This window comes from Ptychodera flava, chromosome 3 (assembly GCF_041260155.1).
Source record: "Ptychodera flava strain L36383 chromosome 3, AS_Pfla_20210202, whole genome shotgun sequence".
Lineage (NCBI taxonomy): Eukaryota > Metazoa > Hemichordata > Enteropneusta > Ptychoderidae > Ptychodera > Ptychodera flava.
Window position 1 is genome coordinate 33,231,108 of NC_091930.1, and position 23,775 is coordinate 33,254,882.

At 39.6% G+C, this 23,775-nt stretch overlaps 3 protein-coding genes across 3 annotated transcripts in view; 2 read left to right on the top strand and 1 right to left on the bottom strand.

The window, feature by feature from the left end:
* Positions 1-6: 6 nt before the first annotated feature.
* On the bottom strand, positions 7-8,093 carry LOC139129858 (acetylcholinesterase-like). The gene is made up of 8 exons (XM_070695538.1): positions 7,700-8,093; positions 5,796-5,955; positions 5,392-5,469; positions 3,816-3,934; positions 2,628-2,801; positions 1,486-2,129; positions 873-1,060; positions 7-235 (listed from the first exon to the last, which is right to left on the bottom strand). Exons 1-8 carry the CDS (start codon positions 8,048-8,050, stop codon positions 165-167), a joined length of 1,785 nt encoding a protein of 594 aa, XP_070551639.1. The 5' UTR covers positions 8,051-8,093; the 3' UTR covers positions 7-164.
* A 410-nt stretch (positions 8,094-8,503) lies between these two features.
* On the top strand, positions 8,504-17,841 carry LOC139129859 (nephrin-like). Its single transcript, XM_070695539.1, has 8 exons — positions 8,504-8,809; positions 10,502-10,613; positions 11,248-11,357; positions 11,641-11,821; positions 12,354-12,653; positions 14,601-14,894; positions 15,585-15,887; positions 16,857-17,841. The coding sequence occupies exons 2-8, from the start codon at positions 10,520-10,522 to the stop codon at positions 17,162-17,164; spliced, it is 1,590 nt and encodes a 529-aa protein (XP_070551640.1). The 5' UTR covers positions 8,504-8,809; positions 10,502-10,519; the 3' UTR covers positions 17,165-17,841.
* An 842-nt stretch (positions 17,842-18,683) lies between these two features.
* The window catches only part of LOC139129219 (nephrin-like), a 45,100-nt gene continuing 40,008 nt past the window's right edge, over positions 18,684-23,775 (top strand). Inside the window, exons 1-2 of the mRNA XM_070694861.1 lie at positions 18,684-18,830; positions 19,646-19,787. The gene's annotated coding sequence lies outside the window, so the exon portion shown is untranslated. The remainder of the gene's footprint in view (positions 18,831-19,645; positions 19,788-23,775) is intronic.

The following is a 23,775-nucleotide window of genomic DNA, read 5'->3' on the forward strand; positions in this document are numbered from 1 at the left end:
AGATAGTTGATGTGTGAAGCCACTTTCCCTTTATTACAGTGACACCTCGTGTTTGTGTTATTTGACCGTATAAAGTTGCACACACAATTTCATCGATGTTCAAAACAAAGACAACAGTAATCGGAGAGAAAACATTTTGATCTTCCTGGATTGCAAATACACTTCTAAGGCTGGTTTTTCTCTTTTGTGTACTTCTCAGTCTCATCATCTGCCACTGAACACAGTGTATCAGTGTCTGAGGAAAGAAAGGAAACAAACAAACAAATACATCACATGAAGAGACAACCGATTCTAAATTACTTGGATAAAAACGCGTGAGTCAATGATTGTTTATATGCATCGACAGATTTCCTTTTTACAGTTGCGCGAGCCTTTTAAACCAATAAAATCTACAAATCAATCAAATCCCTCACCCGTATGAACATATACAGTGAAAATGTACGCATGATTTCCATGAAACGGTTGCCCACACGGACCTTGGGTTTTACTAAGGGGAAATTCACAGCAAGTCAACGTCAGCCGTTTGATTTGGAGTTGAAGTTGGAATGGTTTCACAACATTGCACACTACAGGCACAAAGCTTCCACTTCTCTCATTAATACCTATTGGGCTGATTGGGATTGTTTAGGCACGTCAGGTTTTACGGCAATTCTTGACAGTAACGCAGCACTCACAAACGAGTATGAAGCGCTCTTTTCATTTCAAACAAAAACTTGGGCTCGATGCGGGCAACTTCTGCGGAAATAGTGCTACGAAATCAAATGTATAAGTAACGGGATGTAAAAGGCATCGTAATATTTTACATCGTTATGCGAGTGTTCATCGTTTCGCGCATTTCGAAGTGATTTTATTGAGAAGTCACGTGACCTCACCTGTGTACTTCAACAGTTTAGGAATGAAGTCATTCCACAGCGCACATTCCGGGGCTTTCAGTCCTCGTTTACTTTTCATCATAGGTGACAATTCTTTGTACGCTACTCCGGGAACTTTAAACAAGGGCCATTCATCTGTCGGATCCTCCCCGGATAATTCTGCGTCGTCGCTTGGTAAGTTGGGATTACTGAAACACACAGGGTATGCAATCAGATAACAGCCTTACAAAATACATAACAGTTCGATACGATGTTATACCAATGTCTACTTATGTAATCTTACTTGCTAGAATGTTGAAAGTCATTTAATATGCTCAGCGACCTTTAAACTTCTGGTGTATTTTCTCTTATTTCTACCTGTTAGGCAATATTTTGGGGAATTATTACTATGTAATACTAACCAAACTTCAAAAGATGTTTTGTAAATCATCTTTCTTTACGTACGTGGCACGACAGATAAATCTTTTTGTTTTCGTTTGCTACCAACAGCTGCTGTGAGGCTGCATCAGAACTAATGAAAATATATCATTCTTCGAATTTCGCCGGATCCTTCCTATGTGTAAAATATCACCCAGACTTTACATTATGAAAGTACAGAAGTGGACAATTTTACCCTGTTTTTGCAAAATTGGTCCAATACTTCATAATCTTCAGAGACATTTCTACTTCTTCGGCTGGCATCGTCCACTCCCCACCCAGATAGAAATGCCAGCCAAACACAAACGGTAAGTCATCGCCATGGGCTGCCCTCATCCACTTTATCCGCCATACTGAATTTGCCGGCGAGTGCGTCATCTGATAGAGGTACACGTTGGCGCCTGCCTGCGAATGCGCACGCGCCGAGAGATCCATAGGGCAGGTGTAATATTCGTCGCTACTCCCCTGAACGAAAGCGTCCACGTAGTCGGCGTCGTCGTAGTCGGCGTTCTCCCAGTTGACGTACATGAGTCTGATGGCATCGAGGGCAGCTTGGTTGTACTTGGCCGGACCGGACACGAACAAAGGATAGGCGATCTCATACACGCTTCTATTCATGGAAACTTCTGGCTCGCCCATCAGATGCGCCATGAAAAGCAGCAGGTACATGGAGCCCTCATCAGCCATGGTACCCATCATGATGTCTAAATTTGTTTTGGTAAACGTCTTTTCACGTATCACGTCTACTGGTTTCTCTCTCATAAAACTGCCGTCCACGACCGGTGGAAATGGAGTAGGTCCTACCTCAGTCCCCAGCCCGGTTATGTTCGCTATCAGACCCTGTGCCGAAGGAAAATACGTATACGAACAATTTAATGGGGAAACTTTCGTAGGTACACTTTTACATCACAGCAGAATTTTAATGTTTCACAATTGAGAGAGAGAGAACAGAGAGAGAGAGAGAGAGAGAGAGAGAGAGAGAGAGAGAGAGAGAGAGAGAGAGAGAGAGAGAGAGAGAGAGCGCATCGGCGACAGCAACAACATATACTCCAGCCGTCGACAAAAAAATAATTTGTTATAAAAGCATGTTCAGCATTTTTCTATTATTACGATAGAGATTGTCTTGTGTGGCATCATATACGGTTAATTATTAATTCAATTAATACACTCAGTCCAAATTCAATAAACTACTAGATTTTGCTATCAAAAAATAGCAAAAACATTTCTATAACATTTGCGTCCACTGAAATGGAACTTTCCTTAGTGAATTTTTGCCTCAGCATAGCTAAGCGAAGGAAACTGCGACGCGAACTAATAAGGAAACAGAGTTTTCCTTACCAATGCCGGATCACTAGGATTTCTGAACTCTTCAGCAGGCACACTACGTAGGCATTGGATCAATTCCTCTGGGTTACCTTTCTCGCATCCGACCAGTTCTCCAAGTCCTTGAGCTATCTTGCTTTGAAACTCCGGGCCTATCCCGACGAATCCTTCCATCGTTGCCGTGCCACTCTGTACATGTACATGGATAAAAGATGGAGCTGCATGTTGCCAACACAATTTTTTTCAAAGCAATATTTCTCATGAAAGATGACTATATATTTTCAAAAAGCAGAGACTCTAAAGTTTAGTATGGCAGCAGTAGTGTACTCAAGGGATAAAGTGAGTGTATATTTGGGGTAAAAAACATCAGTTTTGATATTAATGAGAACAGGTGATTTAAGTCAAAAACTTGACGCTATTTTCTGAAATGTAATATTTCACTTGCAAGAAGAGTATATGTAGAAAAAACGACTATTTTGTTTTGTATTATTATCCTCATTCTAAAATGGCAAGGGTTGAAAGACTGACACTCAAAAAATTGATTAAAATCATGATCAGCAAAATTGAAATGCCTCTTTTTCAAAATGTAAGAATTTTATTGCTAAACAAAATTTGTTTTGTTGTATAGCATTTTAATAACATAATGTGAAAATTTCAGAAAATTTGACATGGCCAGAGTCGAGTTAAATTCTTTGGAAATTTTAAAATTGGGAGCAAAAAGAAGCCAGGAAATTGGGTGATTTGCATACATTTGCATAAATAAACACTTCTTTATCCCGCAACTTTCGACTGCTTGACAAGCTAAAAGGCGAACTCAACCAATATGTTATAGTGATTTTCAGGCAAGATACGCTGTGTTGGATGCAGCCCCCCCCCCCTTAATTCAGTAAGACCCCGACGAACAGACGCACAATAGTTGCACTGCTACACAAATTGTGTAACTGTGCAACTCCCTTGTCTGTGATTTGTCAATAATCCTGTATTGAATAGGGAATTATAGAGAGATCACAGACAAGGGAGTTTCCCGAGAGAGACAACAAACTGATAGGTAACATCATGGCGACTTTTTATATCCAGCTTTGATCTCATCTACTTAATCTCTTTCACCATGGCGACTTTTTTATATCCAGCTTTGATCTCATCTACTTAATCTATTACTCTTATCAAATATGATTTGCATATTTCACTAACAATTATTCTCACCTGCATAATCGCCCTATGGAAGAGGCCATCTGTCAATGGCGACAATATCAAATACTCGACGCTAACAGAGCCGGCACTCTCACCGAATATGGTAACCTTATTTGGGTCTCCTCCAAAAGCTGAAATACACCAAACGACATACAGATATTGAATCAGAGTAGAGTGTTACAATACATGAATATTTGTAAAATACTTGTCCCATTTTCTAAAGTCATTTGAAGTAAGGGACCGTTCAGTTTTACGGCCGGGGGCTGGCAAAATGCCAGGGGGGGGGGTCATCGTAATTTTGGAATCCGCAAAGGGGGGGTCATCGCTTTTTCACTGGTAGGAAAGGGGGGTCACCACATTTTCATAAACATAATACCAACAATAAAGTTCACTTTATGCCATTGCCATGATCGACCCTCTTTACCGGCGGGCCGCCGAAGGCGGCCCACTACAATAAATATACATTATGTATTACCCATGACCCTCTTAACAAGCAGACGCCTTTGGCGGCCCACTCCTATTAGGTTACTTCATGCAATGGCCATGATCCGACCCTCTTTACCGGCGGGCCGCCTGCGGCCGCCCACTACAATAAATTGACTTTATGTAATACCCCACGGCAATCTTACTGTAAAATTCCCAATTGAAGCCGCGGCTTGTATTAGAAACATTTTTGAGGGACCCCTGGGATCACGCACTGAATAATGGTAATGCCGCGTGCCTTCAGCGGCCCTGTCCAGTAAAGTCTACTTTATGCAATAGCCATGATCGACCCTCTTTACCTTTGGTGGCCCACTACAATAAAGTTGACTTTATGTAATGGCCCATGACCCTCTTAACCGGAGGGCTGCCTTTGGCGAACCACTCCAATAAAGTTTACTTTATACAATGTCCATGGACATGAGTTGTCTATGGAAATGAATTTAAAAATTGCCTCACAGTCGTCCTAATTAACAGACGTTTCAATGGATGTGGCTGAGAAGTTTGTGCACTGGCATCTCTGCTACACATATAAAGTGCGCCGCGTACCGGAGTTCAAATCCAAATCATGCGGGTAAATTGACATATGGGTTTTGGTTATTTACAGGGGGGGGGTCATCAATGTTTTTCGTCTGACAAAGGGGGGGGTCATCTTTTTTCACAAAAAATGCAGGGGGGTCTATATTTTTTTTGAACACTGGCGACAAGATTTTGCCGCCCCCCCCCCGAGGCCGTAAAAACTGAACGCTCCCTAAATTACATGTATTTGATTACACCTTGACCGATATTGAAGCTGATCAAGTCATTAAAATTGGCAAAATCAGAGGGTGTTTTTTTTGTTTTGTTTGTTTTTTGCATTCGGAGGAAAACAATCATTATTCCCATTGGTACAGTCATGCATATTGGTAGAGCACATTTTCAAAGTTCTTTTACCCATTCCGGTCACTTGGTATCACCATTTTGCTGTGGTTCTAAAGACGCAAATGACGCATACACTGTCTCTATTAATCGGTTCATGTGCCGGGTAACTGTGTGATGACAATGACCAGAATTATTGTCATGCTATCAGTCACTTGAAAGTAACAAGTTGATAAAAAATCTCTCTTACCTTCTATATTGTCTTGTACCCACTGCAACGCTGCAATCTGGTCGTAAAATCCATAGTTACCGCTTATTTGCTCGTCACCTATCCAAATCACGGGGAGAAGTAAAAAATAGTGACAGTTCGTTTCTTGTAACAAAACGGTTATTTTCTATGATTACAGTTCGACTCATGTTTCTGTATGTTGAGTTTGTTTAGGGATCGTAGTTTTGTAAGCTTGCACTAAACACGGTCCCTCCACAAAGCATTTTCTTGTTTTAATTTGCCCCTCATCTTTCGAGCAAAGATTTTTTTGTGCAACTAACAGCTATTCCTTGTCTCCAACGTAGGCAATATTGCTTCGAAATTATGTGAGCTCTTAGTAATATGTAGTACTAAGGTTAACCATGCTTAAACTTTCTGCAACTTACCTGTAGCCAAGAACCCGAGGGCACCCAATCTGTAATTGAATGTGACGAGTATGACGTCACCAACCGACGCCAATGTTCTACCGTCGTAATGTCGATCTGCTCCGGATCCCATGTATAGACCGCCGCCATGAATCCAAACCATCACGGGCAACTTGTTCAACTGCAACGGGAGACAAATATTTTTTAAAAAACTTATATAGGGCGCCACTACTTCTTGGAGAGTGAAGAAATATATGCACCGGAACAAATTGCTGTTCATTTGTGACAAGGTAAGTGGGTGAACGCCCTTTGATGACCTTATATCTCAGGTGACATGTATCTTGGTCTCGAAAGGGCCTCAGTGCCCCCGAAAACTAACTCCCGCGAGAACACCAAATACGGACAACGATATTTTTTCCTACATCTTTTTGGAAACAACGAAGTTTACCCGGAGACAATTCTTCATTGCCGCTTATGGTATTCCTTACATACGGATATGTGATGAGAGTGTGGGGTAAGCTTAATTACTCGGGGGCCCAGAGCGGCAACTGTCGAAGGTCATTCATATGATCTCTTGAACGTGCATTGTAACAACCGGAATTATTGATAGCTGGAGTGACTATTCGGCTAAAGTGGCCGTTGTCAATTTGACCAAGTTCACGAGTGACCGCTTCGACATTGTATCGTGTCACAAGTACTCACGGCCAAGTGCCACTAGGTCAAAACAAAGTCAGAACAAAACCCTGGAGCTTGGTCCGTCTTTTTTTTCAGTAATCGGAAACCAATAATCCCCGAAACACTGTAACAGGGCCAAAACGCAAGGTAAAGTTCAATATTCTGAAATAAAATATTGCACAGTTTTTTCCCTCTTATGCCTATTTTTGCCATTGGATGATGTACATGTACATGGCCAGAGTGAGGGTTGGTATTCACTGATAAAGCGGCCAGTAGTGAGGTGAGTTCCGACTGCATTCACTAGCTAACCCCGTGACATCGTACTTGCTACACAATATCACCTGACAGCGAATCAATCAACATGGAAGCTATACAAATACTGGGGTTATAAAAGTCAGTTTGTAATCGTGCGCGCGGCAATAATCTGATGTCTCACTCTCCCGTTAGAATCAAATAATTGAGTTTTTGCTGAGCTGATACTGGTAGGGTAAATCCGAGTTGGTCTCTGACAAGGTTTTAGACCGAGTTTACATATTCTTTGACATACATCAGGTATTCCTGATTACTGAAAGCAGTACTTGGCTGCAAAATGCAGAGACCGTGACCATGAATTATAATAAAATTCGGCCAGCTGTGGTGAGATGTAGAAAAGTCCGATATTAGTAGGTGTTCAGCTATACTGTATATTGGCTTGCACGAGCGCCCCCATCTCAGCTACCTTTATTTGTCTGACGGTTGCATACATGCATGACACTAACTTGAAACATTATTACTTTGTACGTGAATTGTCATAAAACACACACATACACTCTACTCATGTCTATATACCCACATACATTACCCGGCCTTACAGCCATAGTATATTTGTCTATGTTTACTCACGAAGCATTTGATGTCAATATTTGATATTAAATATTTGCTCAGAAAGGTTCCGTCCACGAGTTTACAGTACTCAGGCACTTTGTGTGACCTTTCCTTGGCACAGACACTGTACAGCATTGTTTCAGATAATTTACCTCCTTGTGAATGGAGGAGTGTGTGGCTTTAGGGAAAAGGCGTATTCCCTCATAGACTACTTGTACCGTTTTTAAGGCTCATTTGTAATATTACAAGTTTAATTTGCTATGTTGACAGATGCGGAAATTGCGCGACAGACGCGTGAAGTAATAAATAACGAAATGACCGTTACTGTTCCTTTTGTTGCATGGTACTGGTATAGAGTGGTTTAACAGCCGACCTGATTTACTCACATTTGTCTGTGGGGCGTACAAGTTCAAATACAGGCAATCTTCGTCCTGTTCGCCTTCAACAGGGATAAACGGACTCGGTGGTTGGACGCAAATCGACCTGGAGTAAGTAGCGTTGTAGACACCGTCCCAAGGAGCCCTGGGCTGCGGTCGTCGAAACCTGAGGTCACCGACAGGTGCCGCGACGTACGGTATGCCCTGGAAGATGTGGACCGTGCAGCGGACATCGAGGTCCTCGTGCGAAAACTCCACCGACTTGCCGACCAGTTTTCCCGATGGTATCTCCACCACTGGGTCACCTGCGACAGCTAATGCAATTAACACTGACGTGAGCGCAATTTCAACGGAGACCATGGTGGGACGTGCAGCACCGTCACTGATCGTGTTCGATAGGTTTTGACCTGAGATTTTCTTCCGTTAACATATTTACGGAAATGCATTGTTATCGTTGAGGTCGACAATAAATAATTCAGGTGAAAGAGACGTATTTATCGGTTAGGACACTCGGTGTAAAGGGCCTTGTGAGTTACAGTAACTGTCGGTCTCAAAATATCTTACCTGCCAATTTGCCAGCTTGTTGTGAACAATTATGAAATTACCCTGTTGGGTCAATTATTTTGTCCTTGAAGTTATTTGTAACGCTTTTCATTTGGTATCGAGCACTGTTATTATTTAATTTCAAACGAGGACATCTGTATAATAGGGTATACATATATGTCTGAGAGAGAGAGAGAGAGAGAGAGAGAGAGAGAGAGAGAGAGAGATCTGTCTGTCTGTCTGTCTGTCTGTCTGTCTTTTAGTGTCCCCATCTCTGTATTTGATCTTGTTGTTAAACTTTGCCTACTCCCTGTCATCGGACGTAGACGATATGGTCATAGACCAGGTGGTTCTTGTCTGATTTTTCTCCTTGTGTGTGATATGGTATAGAACAGCTGCTCTTCGGCCACCAAGTGTCGGTGATTGAAATCAATAGCGCCCTCTCCTTTAAAACACAAAGAGCGGCCTGAAGACTGGTTTACTCTTTGGAGACTTGGCGAGAAAAGAAACGCGAGCTCGTAGTTTTGCGTTTGTAGAGCAAGGAAACTACGTCGTGACACTTCACTAAACATTCGGGTGAGTTTACATTATCTAATGTACTTTACGTAATCCTAGAACGTTTCTTCAAGATACGCATTAAATTTCTTGTTTATTTATACTTTTTGAAATATTGGTGTTTTAAAAAAGATGATAATCTGCATTTTTAAGAGAGGGAATTAGCATTGTCACCTTCAATTAACATATATACCTTTCATGTGAGTGCTTAATGGCGATAAGAATAGTTGACTGTTTGATGGAGTCCGATGAAATCACTGCATCCGTAATAAAAGATTCTGAATGTCATCATGAACTTGATCAGAAGACCACCAGAGCTTATACCACGGTACGTACATCACAGCGTTAGATCACGGTCACCCTATCTTAAATTTGTTTCAAAATCCAATTCCTCGCCCAGTAATGTTTTATTTACCATCGACTGATCTTCCCTTAGAATGGCTAGGCTACACGTCTAGTTACAAGGTACAGTGCAGAAAACAGAACTGTGTATTTTTTCTTTGTAGAAATTGTAGCTGCAGAGTTACATAAACCAAATGAGCTTTTTAGAAACGAAGAAATCATTTACTTATCATAAAAAACGCAATAGAAAATTAAAGATTTGTACTTTTTCTTTATCTTGAAAATATGCAAAAAATGCACGAAGTGTTAGTTCGCATCACTCGGTATCTTCTTCTCTTAGGAAAAGCACTGGAAATGTTCTTAGCTTGGGATCATCCTCGGATTGTAAAAAGTATACTTTGTCTTCGACACAATGTCGCTAAACATATACGAAGACGGACTTATTCAGAACTTATCAGGCCATTAAAAAAGAATCTCACAATTGTGTTGGAAGTAATGTTTTGAAAAGGCTCAGGCAGTGACCTCGTGTGCAGGCTGACTATAGCATTACATCTCCTAATCGTCATAGGACAAATACAGAGGATCACACATGGTTCATATTGCCAATGGAAGATGTTGACCTCAGCAGAGTGCTGTGTATCCGTGACCCCCGGGCAGGGACGCAGACATGTGTTGTGAATTCGATACCCACAACAACCTTGTGGATGACGAAGTTGACATATGTGCACAGCTTCTCAAGGTTTGGTACATTGGCGATTGTCTGGAAGTGAAAATTGGAGTCAAATTTGTAAACACTCTGTCGATCAAGCTTGACCTTTACCCCTATTAACGGATTTTAGCGCTGATGGGGAAAAAAGTCACGGAAAAGGTCACAATACATTCAGATAATGCTTCAATCCGAATTGACAGAGATATGGAGGCTTGCGACACTGACTTAGCCTAGATCCTATTCGTCGCTTACGGCCTTCATGCCTCCGACTCCAATCTGTCTGGAGAGGGTCGGAGGCACGGAGGCCGTAAGCGACGAATAGGATCTAGGCTAACACTGACTGTGCTCGCCAATCTGCGACGATTTCCGATTTATTGCGTCCAGTAAAGAGAGACACAAGATCAAAGACGAATTTCCGCCATGGTTTTATTTAAAAAAGTATGCAGCGCCAGGTTGTCTCTTACTCTTTGTTTATAGTTTATGTCACAAAACTGAATGATTTAAACAGAGGGTCGGGATGTCCATACATTTTCCCAGCAATTCTGACTCCGTCAACCGCTATAGTCTACTTCAAGGAATGCAATACTATGGTCTGAGTATGGACATTCTCATCACTTACCATTTGGTCAAAAAAACTCTAATTAATCAATGTACTATTGCAGAGTTCAAACATTCTGGAGATGATCATAATGACCAACTGTCAGCGGAACAGAATTTCCCTCTTGACATTCATTTTGCTGCCAGTCCCACACATCGTGTGTCTGGCTAGGCAAGGTAAGTTGGACGAAAAAAGTACTTGCTGTTATTTGATTCTTGGCATTACAATGGTATTATTTTTATTGTATTTCTGGTATGACACAATCATGAGCCTGTCGCCTTCAGCGCAAATTTGACATCCCCATCCCCCAACACACACATACATACATATATATATACATATATATATATATATATATATATATATATATATATATATATATATATATATATATACACACACACACACATAATATATATATATATATATATATTTATATATATATTATATATAATAATATATATATATATATTAATTACACACATTGACGAAGCACATTGCTTATTACGGGCCGGTTACTTGGCTTTTATCGACAGAAGTTAGTGGCTGTGAGCCATTGCGTTCAACCAACGGGTCTATGCAACAGCCTGCCGGAGTATATTACATATTACATTAGTATAGTAATTCGATTTGCTGTCAATAAACTTCCTTTCGATATCTATATGCTCTCAGACCTTTGGGCTAGTCTCCGTGCATGCAGATTTTTATCAGAACGGAAATGAAATAAATATTGATAGATTTTCTAACAGAGTGAGTTATCCTATTGCATTTCAAACCAGCTATAATTGTTTGGTCTATTATTTTGTTCAGTTCCTCCCAATGCTCCAGTGATCACAGGTTACAGTCAGGACAGCGCCATCACAGTTGGTGAAGAACTAACTCTGACATGCACAGTCAAGGGAGGGAACCCTGTGGCACAGGTGATGTACATCTATCTCAGTGAGCTAGATTGGAATATTTTTACAAGCGATACTTACATTGTAATTCTGAATAATGAATATGTATTTAGTATTGATGTGATTTGCAAGATTGTTTTTTGCCAATGAATTTACTTTATATGATTTATGTCAGTTTGATTGAGTGCGTTTTATCGATAAAACATATCTACAGTTGAGAACAAACAAACACACTTATCATTGACATTAGCAAAAGTAATATGAAAAACATTGCATAATCTGAAAATGTTCTCTTATTTAATTTCAGGTATTTTGGTTGCGAAATGAGGAGTTCGTTGATTTTTCTTACACTATCGATGGTGATGAAGCAATTAATCAGTTAACGATCACGGTTGGTTACCGTGACAACAACGCCAGATTTACCTGCCGTGCTTACAGTGACACACTGCTTGTCCCTATGGAAGTGTCAATCACATTAAATGTCTACTGTATGTAATAATTTGTAATAATTGTATACCCTAACCATCACTAGGGCCCCGTCACATTTTGATGATTTAGCCAGCGTGTGCCGACATTTCAAAGTTTCTATAAAAAGCTGGCTTGATGTATTTTTCAATTTTTGGCGTATACATAGCGTATTCATAACTTACTCATAGGCTAAGAGTACATTTTGGGTACGCTAGACAATTATCTCGACTCATTTCGATTTTTGAGTAACAAGTAACGTATGTGAACGTGTGTCAACGAGCGCATAACTGAGCTACAACCATAGCCAAGCCTGTGCGCAATTATTTATTTTTCATACGTTAGCATACGCTGGTTAAATCGTCAAGGTGTGACAGGCCCATTAACACATGAATATATTTCCCGTGTACTTAGTTCGATTTTGTTGGCAACGCGTATGGTTGAACCGTGAGGCAACGTTTTTGCTTTAGCATTTTCTGCCTTAAATCTGCAATTGACACATAGACAACGTTACACATGACAAAATCTGATAAATATTCACCCTTAATCTCGCAGTCAGTCCTGAGCTCGTAAACATCACCGGGTACAGCCATGCTGTGAGGGTAGGCGACCAAGTCACCCTGACATGTACCACGGGCCCGAGCAACCCTCCAGCTTCGATCTCTTGGTGGTCAGCTGGCCGGCAGATCAAATCACATGGAGATCACGTGGTGGAGGCGCCGAATGGAGGCTTTATTACGTCTCAGCAGTTGACGATAGTGACTGCTGACACTGATGAAGTGACGTACACCTGTCAAGTGACCAATGAGCAGCTTCTACGGTCAGTTAGTGCCTCAACAACTATCAGTATTCAGTGTAAGTAATAAGGTTTGTTTGCTACAAACAGGGTCGTGTTTATTGTCAAAAGTATGTCGTCAACTTGGAATAACTCTTTACGCAGAAAACAATTACAAATTTGTTAAATAACGTGTTGCTTTTACCATCTGTTGGATAAAGTGCTGATCACTGTTACCATGGCTTCAAATAACTTCAAGAGTCAAGATTCACTAATGCTATGGCGCCTATAGAAACATCAAGAAACGTACTTCAGGTAGTATGCTCCTCAAAAGTTAGAAACTTAAATTTTAATTCAATCTTCCCTCAAGATAAATGTCCTTCAGTATCGATGAATGAAAAATCAGGCCATTTAAAGAAAATTCTTTGTTTGCCTTCCTCGGGTTTTTGAAACTCCTATCGGCCAGCCAGGAAAAAAAAAACAAACTACAGACAAAAACAAAAACAAATGTATTAACATAAGCTCATTTTTTATTTGGTTTCTTTCGGAAAAATAATATTTTTATTTGTAATAGTGTTAACATTGTGTTTGATTTCTTAATTTTCTCTGAAACCAATCCACACACGGATGGCAACCAAAGGATCGTTTAATTTAAAGCGCCTCGGGCGTCACCGCACAAAGTTTGATACCAGAGAAATGGATTACCTTAAAATTTTAACATTTACCGATATTTGAAATTCAAAATGGTCACCGTAAACTCAAGAGCAAACAACTAAATTTTCAATTTTCACAAATTGTGTCTAATCCAACAGCTTCAAAGTGAATCCCCACGTGACACTTTTGATGAAATGTAATCAAATTTCTTGTACATGCATATAGATAGAATTATGTGTATTCCTTGTTGCATCTTTGTCCACTAATGTTGTTGTTATCGTTATAACAACGTCGCCATAACAACGTCTTCAACTTCTAATTTCCATAGATTACCTTTGTAGACATTTTTTTCCAGAGGAGACCTATTCTCCTTAGGGTTATTGTAGAAAATAATTCATACTTGAAACAACAAATTAAACATTATTATTTATTTTAATATTGGCAAATAGAAAATAAGGTCAGAATTCAAGCCAAGTTTGCAAAATGTCACCCGCCCTCAACGTCTGATTTGTAAAAAAAAACGTAACTCTCCCCGAACTGGTATTCCTCCCTTATGATAACGGACGGATGGGGTGGAGCAAAGTCATGAGGCGTCGGGGGCATTTAGTATTTATATCACATACTCAACTTATTGAGAACGATTCTTCTAAATTTTCTACAAATGGTTGTTATTATTTACCTTTCATCAAAGATGGCTGGTAGGTTCCATTTGACATTGGCAGATTTAATGACCTTCTGAATGGGCCCATGAGACAAATTTTCGGACAGTCCAATTGTTCTCAATTTCTGTTCTGATTTACCTCTAGTGTATGCTCATTTTGAAGTTTAAAGTGAATAAAGTTTTCGCCCTCTTACTTCTACGAAAATTTAAATTTATTTTTATCCATTTGAGTTAAAATAGGGGTGGCGACAATTTTGAATTTCACATATCGGTAAATTTATGATGATTTGTTTCCATGGTTTCACAATTTTGCACTATGACCCTTGATTTTATTCTCTGTCTTGAACGAGAATGGATGAAGTTTCATTTTCGGTAAATTTGAGCAAATATTTAAATCCTTCAATACCAAGGCACATGATCCCTTCAACACGATTGGAACAAATTTGAGATAATTGGATTTCATAATCTTTAAATTCCTCAAAAGATTTAGGTGCCAGATAGTTTAATGTTGCAATAATACAAATTACTTATGAAAACAAGTGTGTAATGTAAAAAGAAAAGCAGATGAGATCACATTTGTAGATTAAATCAACATTACTTCACCATCCAATTATACCCAAATTAGTTCCAATCGTGTTCTTCATTCAATGAAAGATGGATATGACGATCATACCGCTTTGCATTTAACGAGCAATTCTGGCTATCTCTACAGCTCCTCCGAACAAACCATTCATCTCCGGTTTTGAGCCCGGTCAAGTTGTCAAGCCCAACGATGTCCTGAGGATGACCTGCGTTTCCGTCGGCGGGAGCCCTCCAGCCAACCTGACATGGACGAAGAATGGCGTGACGATACAAAATGCTGATTATGCTGCCTGTGGTAGCATAGTGACCAGTGAGATTAGCATAATAACTGATACAACAGACAGTGGTGCTATCTACACGTGCTACGCTAGTAATCCGGCTTTGCCAGAACCTTTATCCACAAATGTTAGGCTAGTTATGTACTGTAAGTAAAACACACCTGAGCTATTTTGAACGTTATGTTGCAGTGAGTAGTTTTCTCATGAAAACTGCAAACGGGGACCTCGTTTTAGTGAAATGTGGATTTATGTTATCACTACGTACGTGGTTATTTTTCAAAACAAAATTGTAAACTTTCGCAGACAGCTACCATATTTTGGAGTGCGGCTCTCCCTATTTGCATAATGTTGTTGACTAAGTCAAAATGTACGGGAAAACCGCAACCTTGAATGTTAAATACTGATGAGTACTTTTATCGCTACTGAACAGAATGAGAGTAATTCGCGCCATCAACATACTTGTACGGTATAATTGGAATTACATCATATCTGTATATTGATGGCACAAATACTGTGATCTGATTGGCCGAGACGTGAAAGTAACCGTGCTATATTGACAATACAGCACGGTTAGAACAGGCACGAACTTTCAGCTAGAGAAAACTTCCCTTTTCGACGTCGACGTTTCATGCCAGAATTTCGATTTCATACTATGATATAATAGCAGAAACTACCTCAGCTACGGGTATATATCTCGATTTCGTCAGTTCACTCTATATTTGCACTCTCTGTCACTCGTCCACATATGTCTTGAAATGGTTTACGTACACCCTAATCTCACTGATACAGGGCTAGAGGGTTGAGTTACAGTTTCTTCGTACATTTTGTATTTTCAGATGCTCCAAAGATAGAAAAAACACCGAGGAAAGCTAAAGTAGCTTCCAGTGTCGGGAGGAGAGCCAGCATAGTCTGTGCTGCGGAGGGCGCCCCCATTGTCTACTTCGGATGGTACCGAGACGGTAACGAGATTAACATATACAGTGGAAGGTACATGATTGACATATACCAGAGGGGGGATGCCTTGTATGAGAGCAGACTAACCATCGCAAACGTCAACGAGGAAGACTTTGGCACGTTTGAATGCCGGGCGTACAACGGATTAGGATCTGACAACTGGGACATCACACTGGGGAGTGAAAGTTAGTTTCATCACTAAAAATATACCCATCCTGTCGTCCATTTTGGTGAATACATGTAATTCAAAGCATGAAATTCTTTGTGTCGCTTGAACCGAAATGGCGCGCGGGTGGGGGGGGGGCAATAATTTGTTTGAATGTCGTCTGCTTGTAGCATTTGCAATGCTGCAGAGAGGAGGGTTGTTGTTGGTTTTTTTTTCGTAATTGCGTCTTGTGTGTTATTTGGTGAGACGACAGAAAGTGAACTGTCAGACAATCGTCAAAGGACTCTGCAATACTTGACTATCATGATTGCAGTATTGACCAGTCATCATGCTATGCGTCAGGCTAAGGTCACAGTGGCAAACAATATAAACCAGAAGATTCGGGCTTATCACGGAGAGACTGATTTATTTAAGATTACACAGGGTTGCTCTGGAAAAGATTTTTGATCACTCATATATTTACAATGCTTCTGTATTATTTGCTGTCTGTCTCAACGTTTTCTTTTGAAGCTTGACCTTTGATTTCGTGAAAAAGCGAAACAGGTTTTCCCAATCAAGATGACACGCCCGAACTTTTCACGTTAACCCAGATTTTATATTTAGACGGTGGAAGAGACTTTTCCTTAATAACCCTTTGAGTGCTGTAAGTTTTAAGTGCAACATTTTACCAATCTTTATGAATTTTCCTGAATTTTTTTGACAAGTTTGGACCAAATGGACGTCACATTTCATTGGCTACACTTTTTTATCAAAATTTTGGCAAAATTCTGAAAAAGTGACGAGGATAGATTTTATAAAGGTGACAAAAATGACTTCGCCGCTCAACACTTTCAAGGCACGTACCGTCATCTCAGTCTAATTAAGTGTGTATCTTAAATCTGCGGTACAGGACGAATTTTTCCCGGAGAAGAGAATTCACAGATGTAGAGCTAAGGTATACCAGTATAGTGTTGGAAATATCTTACGTCAATGTTCAATCATGTTTCAGGTGTGCCTGACCCGGTAACTGACCTGAGAGCAGAGGGCAAAACAGACACTACAATCACGTTGAGCTGGACACCAGGTTTCGATGGCGGTGCTTCACAGTCCTTCCATGTCAAATATAACATCCACGGGTCCGATGACTACCTTGTATCTTCCGTCATGCCGTCAGACGATAATATGTTTGTTGTGACTGGGTTAAGCCCGAACACAACATACCATTTCACGGTGCGCGCGTCGAACGCCCTGGGATACGGGCCGTACGGAGCGAATAGTTTAACGGCGACGACTGAAAGTAGCCAGCAGACGAATTGAATTAAAGAAAGTGGCGTCCAATGGGCGCATTTCGTCAATACTGCATGACGCTTTAAATATACCCACTGTATTGTAACGCCGTCTATGAGTGAAAATTCCGGCGTTATCTATGAGTCTCCTGTCGCCTTCCCTTAACTTAGGGCAAATATTATTTTTGTCGTTGATTTACCATCATGTGTAAAATGTCATTTTAGATGAGAAATTTAGTAATTATATCACGTGAAGCAATATCGCCCATTATATGATCACTGGCGGACCTATTGGTCGCATATTGTTTTTCTCATTTATGTTTTAATTTTGTAACGTATACTGGTAGTGGAAACTTTCTCTTGAATAACGTCACAAACTCTTCGAAATAGTTCAAGGTCGCGTGTATATATATCATGATTTTAGTAAAAATTACCTTTTACATCAGTGCGTCCATTGGAGAAAGGATACCCGGTTAAGACAAGACTACAAGAGTTATTTTTCGCTTGTTCCAATAGCTGTTGTAGGGCTACATAGAGTTAAAGTTTCTGAAAAGCTCCGTTCGCTGTAAAAACCTCTGGTTTGCGGAACAGTTTCCAATGTGTTACCTAAAGCTGATGCGCCCTCAACCGTATAGCTGAGCACAGGGAATTGCAAGCAATATTCGTCCAGGATGAGTTATGATCAATAAATGTAATGTTTAAGCCTTACCTGTGTCGTTTGTGTGCACTGCCTATTACTTTACCCGAGTCTGTATAGTATTTGAAAGAAAAAAGTCCATATCTGTTTATTATCCTCCCTAACCCTCTTCATTATTTGTTTTACCAATCACCAACGAGGAGGCTTATCGCCCCGACCAAATAACTCGTTAGCAGATTTTGATAATAATTACAACAATTCCTTCATTTACCTTATTATTACCTTACCCCTCGACATTATCACTGAAGACAAGACGAGAGCAGCCAAATGAAATATATTCTTAAAATGTCACCTCGCTTGACTCAAGACAAAACAGCCCAACCATTTCTTTCTTCAAAAGGGACCTAAATGTTGAGCCAGAATTTCTTCTCTCTGGTTCGATAAAAGTGCGATATTGAACTTACCCTAGTCTGCCGGCATGTGTGCCAACATATTTGAAGTTAATTTGCAAGGACCATTTTCAAATCCACACTAGAAGAAAATGAAAATGCAATGGTCACCTTCCTGCTTCCGTGAAACTCTTCACAGAGAAACCGGAGTTGTATATGTCTTTGTGTGGAAATTTCCTCTGGCCAAGCAAACAAAAACAAAATATCACGATATAATAGATGTTGCGAAATGCAAAAATACCGGTGTCCAAAATAATAACAAGCATGTACATGATGTAATGTGTTAAAGTAAAGGGAATGCCACTCAGGTCAAGGCGTTAACATTAAAAGCAGGGCTGCCCTTGAAATTTAAGTACTGTTGAGACGCATAGCTACGTATACACGATCGATTCTTCTGGCATTCCCTGACTTAGAGGGCGCTCATCAGCCCAACGGATGTCGCAAAAAGTTTTGGTTCAGTGCATTGTGGGTAAAGTGATCGCCCAAAGGTATCGTTCACTCAGAGGCGGAGGAACTTGTTCTGGACACTGCGAGCGAGATCTTTAGGAAAATATCACGTATTTTCAGAGAAGTTTGCACTAAATTTACCCGGGTTACATTTGTAGACACAGGTGAGTTAATTTATGACACTCACATCGAGTTTGTGGACACCCCAGGACCCGGTTCCGGGCACGAAAGTTGTGGCTCAAAAATTAATTTGCTAGAAATGACTGTGTTAGAGAAGGTGGATCAGGAATTCGTGCAGTTTTGCAAAGCCCTTCACAGTACTTATTTAAATCTCGTGAAATTTGATCAAAATTTTACATTTCAATCTCATCATCCGTCCCTCCGTTACGCCAATGTTTCAAAGCGTAGACGTACAAAGTTATTACGCACATCAGCTGTGAACGTTGTTGTGTTGGGCTGTTCAATTCCCTTATCTTTTTTTCTGCATTCAATTTCAAGTCAAAACTCGTAATCTGATACCCAAAATTGGAATTATAAAAAGAGACAAATTCACCCCATATGATAAGGTGTCTTACGCCAAGAATGTCGCACCACTTCAATCAGTTCGTTAGGTGCCAAAGAACGTCGTCACACGAAAATATTCTGATGAAAGATAGCAGTGCTGTGATATTTCACGGAGATGGAACTGCTGCGCCAACAGGATAAAATGTTCAAAATTTGTAACCGTCCACGTTTTTGCCAAATCATGTTGTACGTTGAATAAAAGTTAAAGCAAGTAGCAAGTTCTAGTTCTGAAGTGTGAGATCAGTTTCTACCTACTGTTTTGCAATCGAAGAGAGACTACTACCGAATATGTCGCAAGCTACATACCAAATCGCCCGTTGTGGGCCTCTCCCTGTGCTTGTAAACACTTGGTGCTACACAGGGGCGACGCCTTTCACTTCGGGATTGAAATCAATACTTTCTCTCCTTCACACAGAGCTGCCCGACCGATTTTGGAACATTTGAGACGCGGTTACAGAAGTAGCAAGCAAACCCTTCCAGCTTGAAACCGATTTTACCAATGTGAGAAAATTTTAACACCGGGACTTTAATTGGTATTTAGAAGGCAGTTTTTGAAGGTAATTGCTTTGGGACTGTATTCACGAAAGGCGAGCAACAAGGGGATGGGGTTTGTAGCAACTACGCTGCTCTTTTACGGCAGTGTCGTGCTGTAAAGTTGAATTTTATTTATTTCCAGGAAAAAAAATGACTCGGGTCTGTCAAGTTTCATTAAATTTTAAATTAGATCCTTTTTACAACAGTTGAAACAAGTTGGCATCAGATGCTGTTTTTGTTTGAAAAATTCAGTCAATTTTGATGAGTCTTTTTGAATGCTTGAGAGAAACTGTGTACACCATTGTTAGTATTAGGGTGTAGTTCTTCAGTAAACTATCTCCTTTTTTATCAACATCAGCTGCCATAGAATTCACCTCAAGGCATTCAGGCCAGTTTACATTAGTCTGATGTATTTGTACATGATTGTGAAAGTGGAAAGATAAAACACCTAAAGTTTATTCTAGATGCTCCAGGAAGTTGATAGTCCATGCTTTGAGATGCATTTGTGTCCATGAGGAATATTACATTTTCACTTTCAAATTTGCACAAATTTCAACAGAGTCACATCATTATGAGCAGCTCCATGCTTGATGCAATTAAATGAAAGCACTGCCTTTAATGTATGCAAAGAGGGTGTGATCTTGGCCTTGAATCATTGACTGATAGAATTTCTGTAAACACAAGTTTCAATTCCAGTGTCTGGTATAGATCAGTATCTTTTTTTTTCCCTCTCACTCTCAGCGGTAGAAATGAACAATATTGTGTTAAACAGCACATGCAAACCACATCCACTCATTGTTGAATTGTTTGTAGATAAGTGTGTATGATTTTCTGTGTTGCTGCTTGTCTGGAGAGAGTGAAGTGTATATTCATTGATAAGATTAATGAGAGCTAGCTAAGAAAGTACAGCATGGCCCATGGGGCCAGCTGACAGCTTGGTGAAAGATAAAAGCTGACTATATTTGCAACGAAAAGGCAGAAACAATACTTTGAAAGTGAAAAAACCTTGAGAATTGGCTTCAGAGAGTGGGGAGCACTTTAAAAAGATGGTTTTGGGAGGGGTTGGGGTAGGGATGGGGGTTTGAATTGAAATAGTTGTTGTTTCTGGAAATTTACATGTATTAGATGATGACATCACTCACATTGATGTACATGTCAGTGGGCAGGGGGGATAGGGAACTCACAGACAGACAATTTTAAGAACTTGAAATATTTGCTTTAATTAAAATTTAATTTTTGAACTCAGCACTTCTTGTATGGGTTAATGTTGACAGTTAACATTTCATTGCAAATGCATCCAAGCACATAGGATGCCAAAATTCATAGCATTGTAGCCTTCAATTTGACATTGGCATTTGCGAAAGTTTGCTATAAACTGTTTATGCTTTAAAAGTTTTTTCATTGACATTAGGGTTTTAATGTTACCATTGGCCTTCAGGACTATTTATAATAATTGAAAACATTTAAGTTAATTTTTGTAATCGGTCTTTGCCCTGAATTGTACACTTGATTCTCATCATGGAATGACAGATTCCACTTATTGAATAATTAAGTTGCTGAATTGCCATAGATGCTATTGTAGTTCAGAGTTGACACATTCTATAAATTTGGCATGCCTATAGAGTACACATCCAGCAAGCTGCTTTCCCCAATACCTAACACCTGTTCATCGCTATCCTTCACTGAGTTTGGTCAATACAATTTTCAGTAACTCAAGCAAGGAACTTTACTTGATGACTAAAATTTTTCTCATGTGGCAAGCAGAGTTTTGTTACTTGGGTAATTTGTTTGAAGTTCACATTTATATGTGACTGTAGTATAGACATGTATAAAAGTTCAGCTGCTCAAGCTATGTTAGAGTAACCCATTTCTCGTAAGGAGTCCTGAAATATTTTTTGGTTACAAAAAGAAGAAATCAATAAAAATCCCTAATCACCTGGAAACAACAACAAATATTCACTTGGTGGTGTGTTGCTTATCAGTCTATCAGTAGACCAAATTAATTACACAAGATAAGGAAGGGACTTGGTGATAATAATTTACAAATTATTCACGGTTAATTGAAGACACTATTTCCTCCTTTGTGGAAATGCTTTCAAACAGCCCATCAGTTTACAGCTAATTGAACATGCTGCGGATGTAGTACTTTGTGTTTGAACTGCAGGGCTAAAAATCAGGGGAACTTCTGATATTTTCGTTATTTATGTTTCGGTAAAGAGGTGAAGCCAAAAATATCTTTAGAAATTGATTTTCCAGAGAAACCTTAAAATCAGCAGTAAAAGTCACTTCAATGAGATAAATTTGCCACTCATTTCATACTTCAGGGAAGGTCTTTGTTGATGTGTTTGTGTTAAATAAAATATTGGCGCTGTACTATAGAAAATGCTTTTCCTCAAACAAAACAGTAGATAAAGAGTGATAGACATGTTTTACAAGCAATTGATGGATCATTTCAATTAGAGTAAGCAGTGTTTTCTGCAAATTATTTTATTGATAGTTTCTCTCTCCATATGTCTCAAATTTTGCAAGAATATCTGGTCATTCAAAATTCTTCTTTGAAAGAAGTCCCTTCTACTTTATGTGTGACGAAGTCAAGTGATCTAGTTTTCCATTGTATTTGTATGTGAATTATTTACATTGAGTATCTGGCTGCATATAACTCACTACATATTTTATTTATGAGAGAGCACTGGCATTGTCATGGAGAGAAAATCCTTGAACACAAAGTGAAAGTTTTCAAACCACTGACTTGCACAGAAGTTACAAGGGTTTTGAAAGTTTAATTCTGAAATAAAACAGGAATGTCACTACTGTTGGAAAAAAGGAATTTGTCAGTTATTTTTCACCGAACTGGTTTTTTTTCTCTCAGTTGATTGAGAAACCCAGCTGTGACCTGGTACAGAGGTTGACACCAGCAATATATTATACACAGAAAAATGCAGAGGGGCACACATGGTTGATATAGCCAATGGAAGATGTTGACCTCAGCAGAGTGCTGTGTATCAGTGACCCAGACATGTGTTCTGAATTTGATATACCAGTATACTGACTCTGAGTACATCCTGTATAGACACTAGATTGCTCGCTCATTCAAGCCCACTATCAATGTACTGTTTTCTCAGGCATCATGCATGTGAGGAATTGGAATTAAATTCTTTATTAATGTGAGAATTCTCCAAAGTTTAAACATCTCTAAACAAAATTCATAATTTATAAACTTTTTCTCAAGCTTTCCTCAAGCCAAGGAAACACTCAACTTGTCCGCTTTCATAATCACCATGAAACTTTTCTGGGATCAAATAAATTAGCAAAGCTTTACCAATATTAATATGAAATGAAAAATGGCAATACAGGTACCTGTATTAGCACTATAACCTACCTAGGGGAAAATGAAATTTCTATTTCTCCCACAAATGTGACAGTGAAAACATAATGGTGCAGTGAGGTTTTAAAACGAGTCTATGCCAGCATCAAAGGTTCAAGCTGTAAAAATTTTAGTGTTCAGACATTGGCCCCAAGGTGCATCTGACTTTTAATATACTGGGGTAAGGCAGTGTAGTATCACATTGGAGGAAATATTACTGAGTTGAAGAGATATTTTTCACACACTGCAATAATCTAAGGGATCGTCTCAGATTGTCGCAGAAGTTCAAGAAGCGAAATTAATTCGTTAAGTTCAAAACCCCCTCCCCCCCTCCCCCTAAACGAAACTTCAATGGTGCGAAATGTTTATGTCTGCCTGAGAGTACAATGTTGCATTTTGCTATAGCTACTAAAGACGCATTCCCCATGCCACATTACAATTAAAGTAATCGATCAGATTTGACTACTAACAGGGCATTTTACCGCATAAAAGATTCATTTTATTTTACTTTCCCTTTTTGCATCTGTTCTTTGTCTCTGCGAACACGCATTTTGTACTTGGTAGGGGCGGTAAATAAGCGAGAAACTTTGACAAGGGGGCCCAGGCATGTTCAATCATTTAAAACGACTATGACCAGATGCATAACA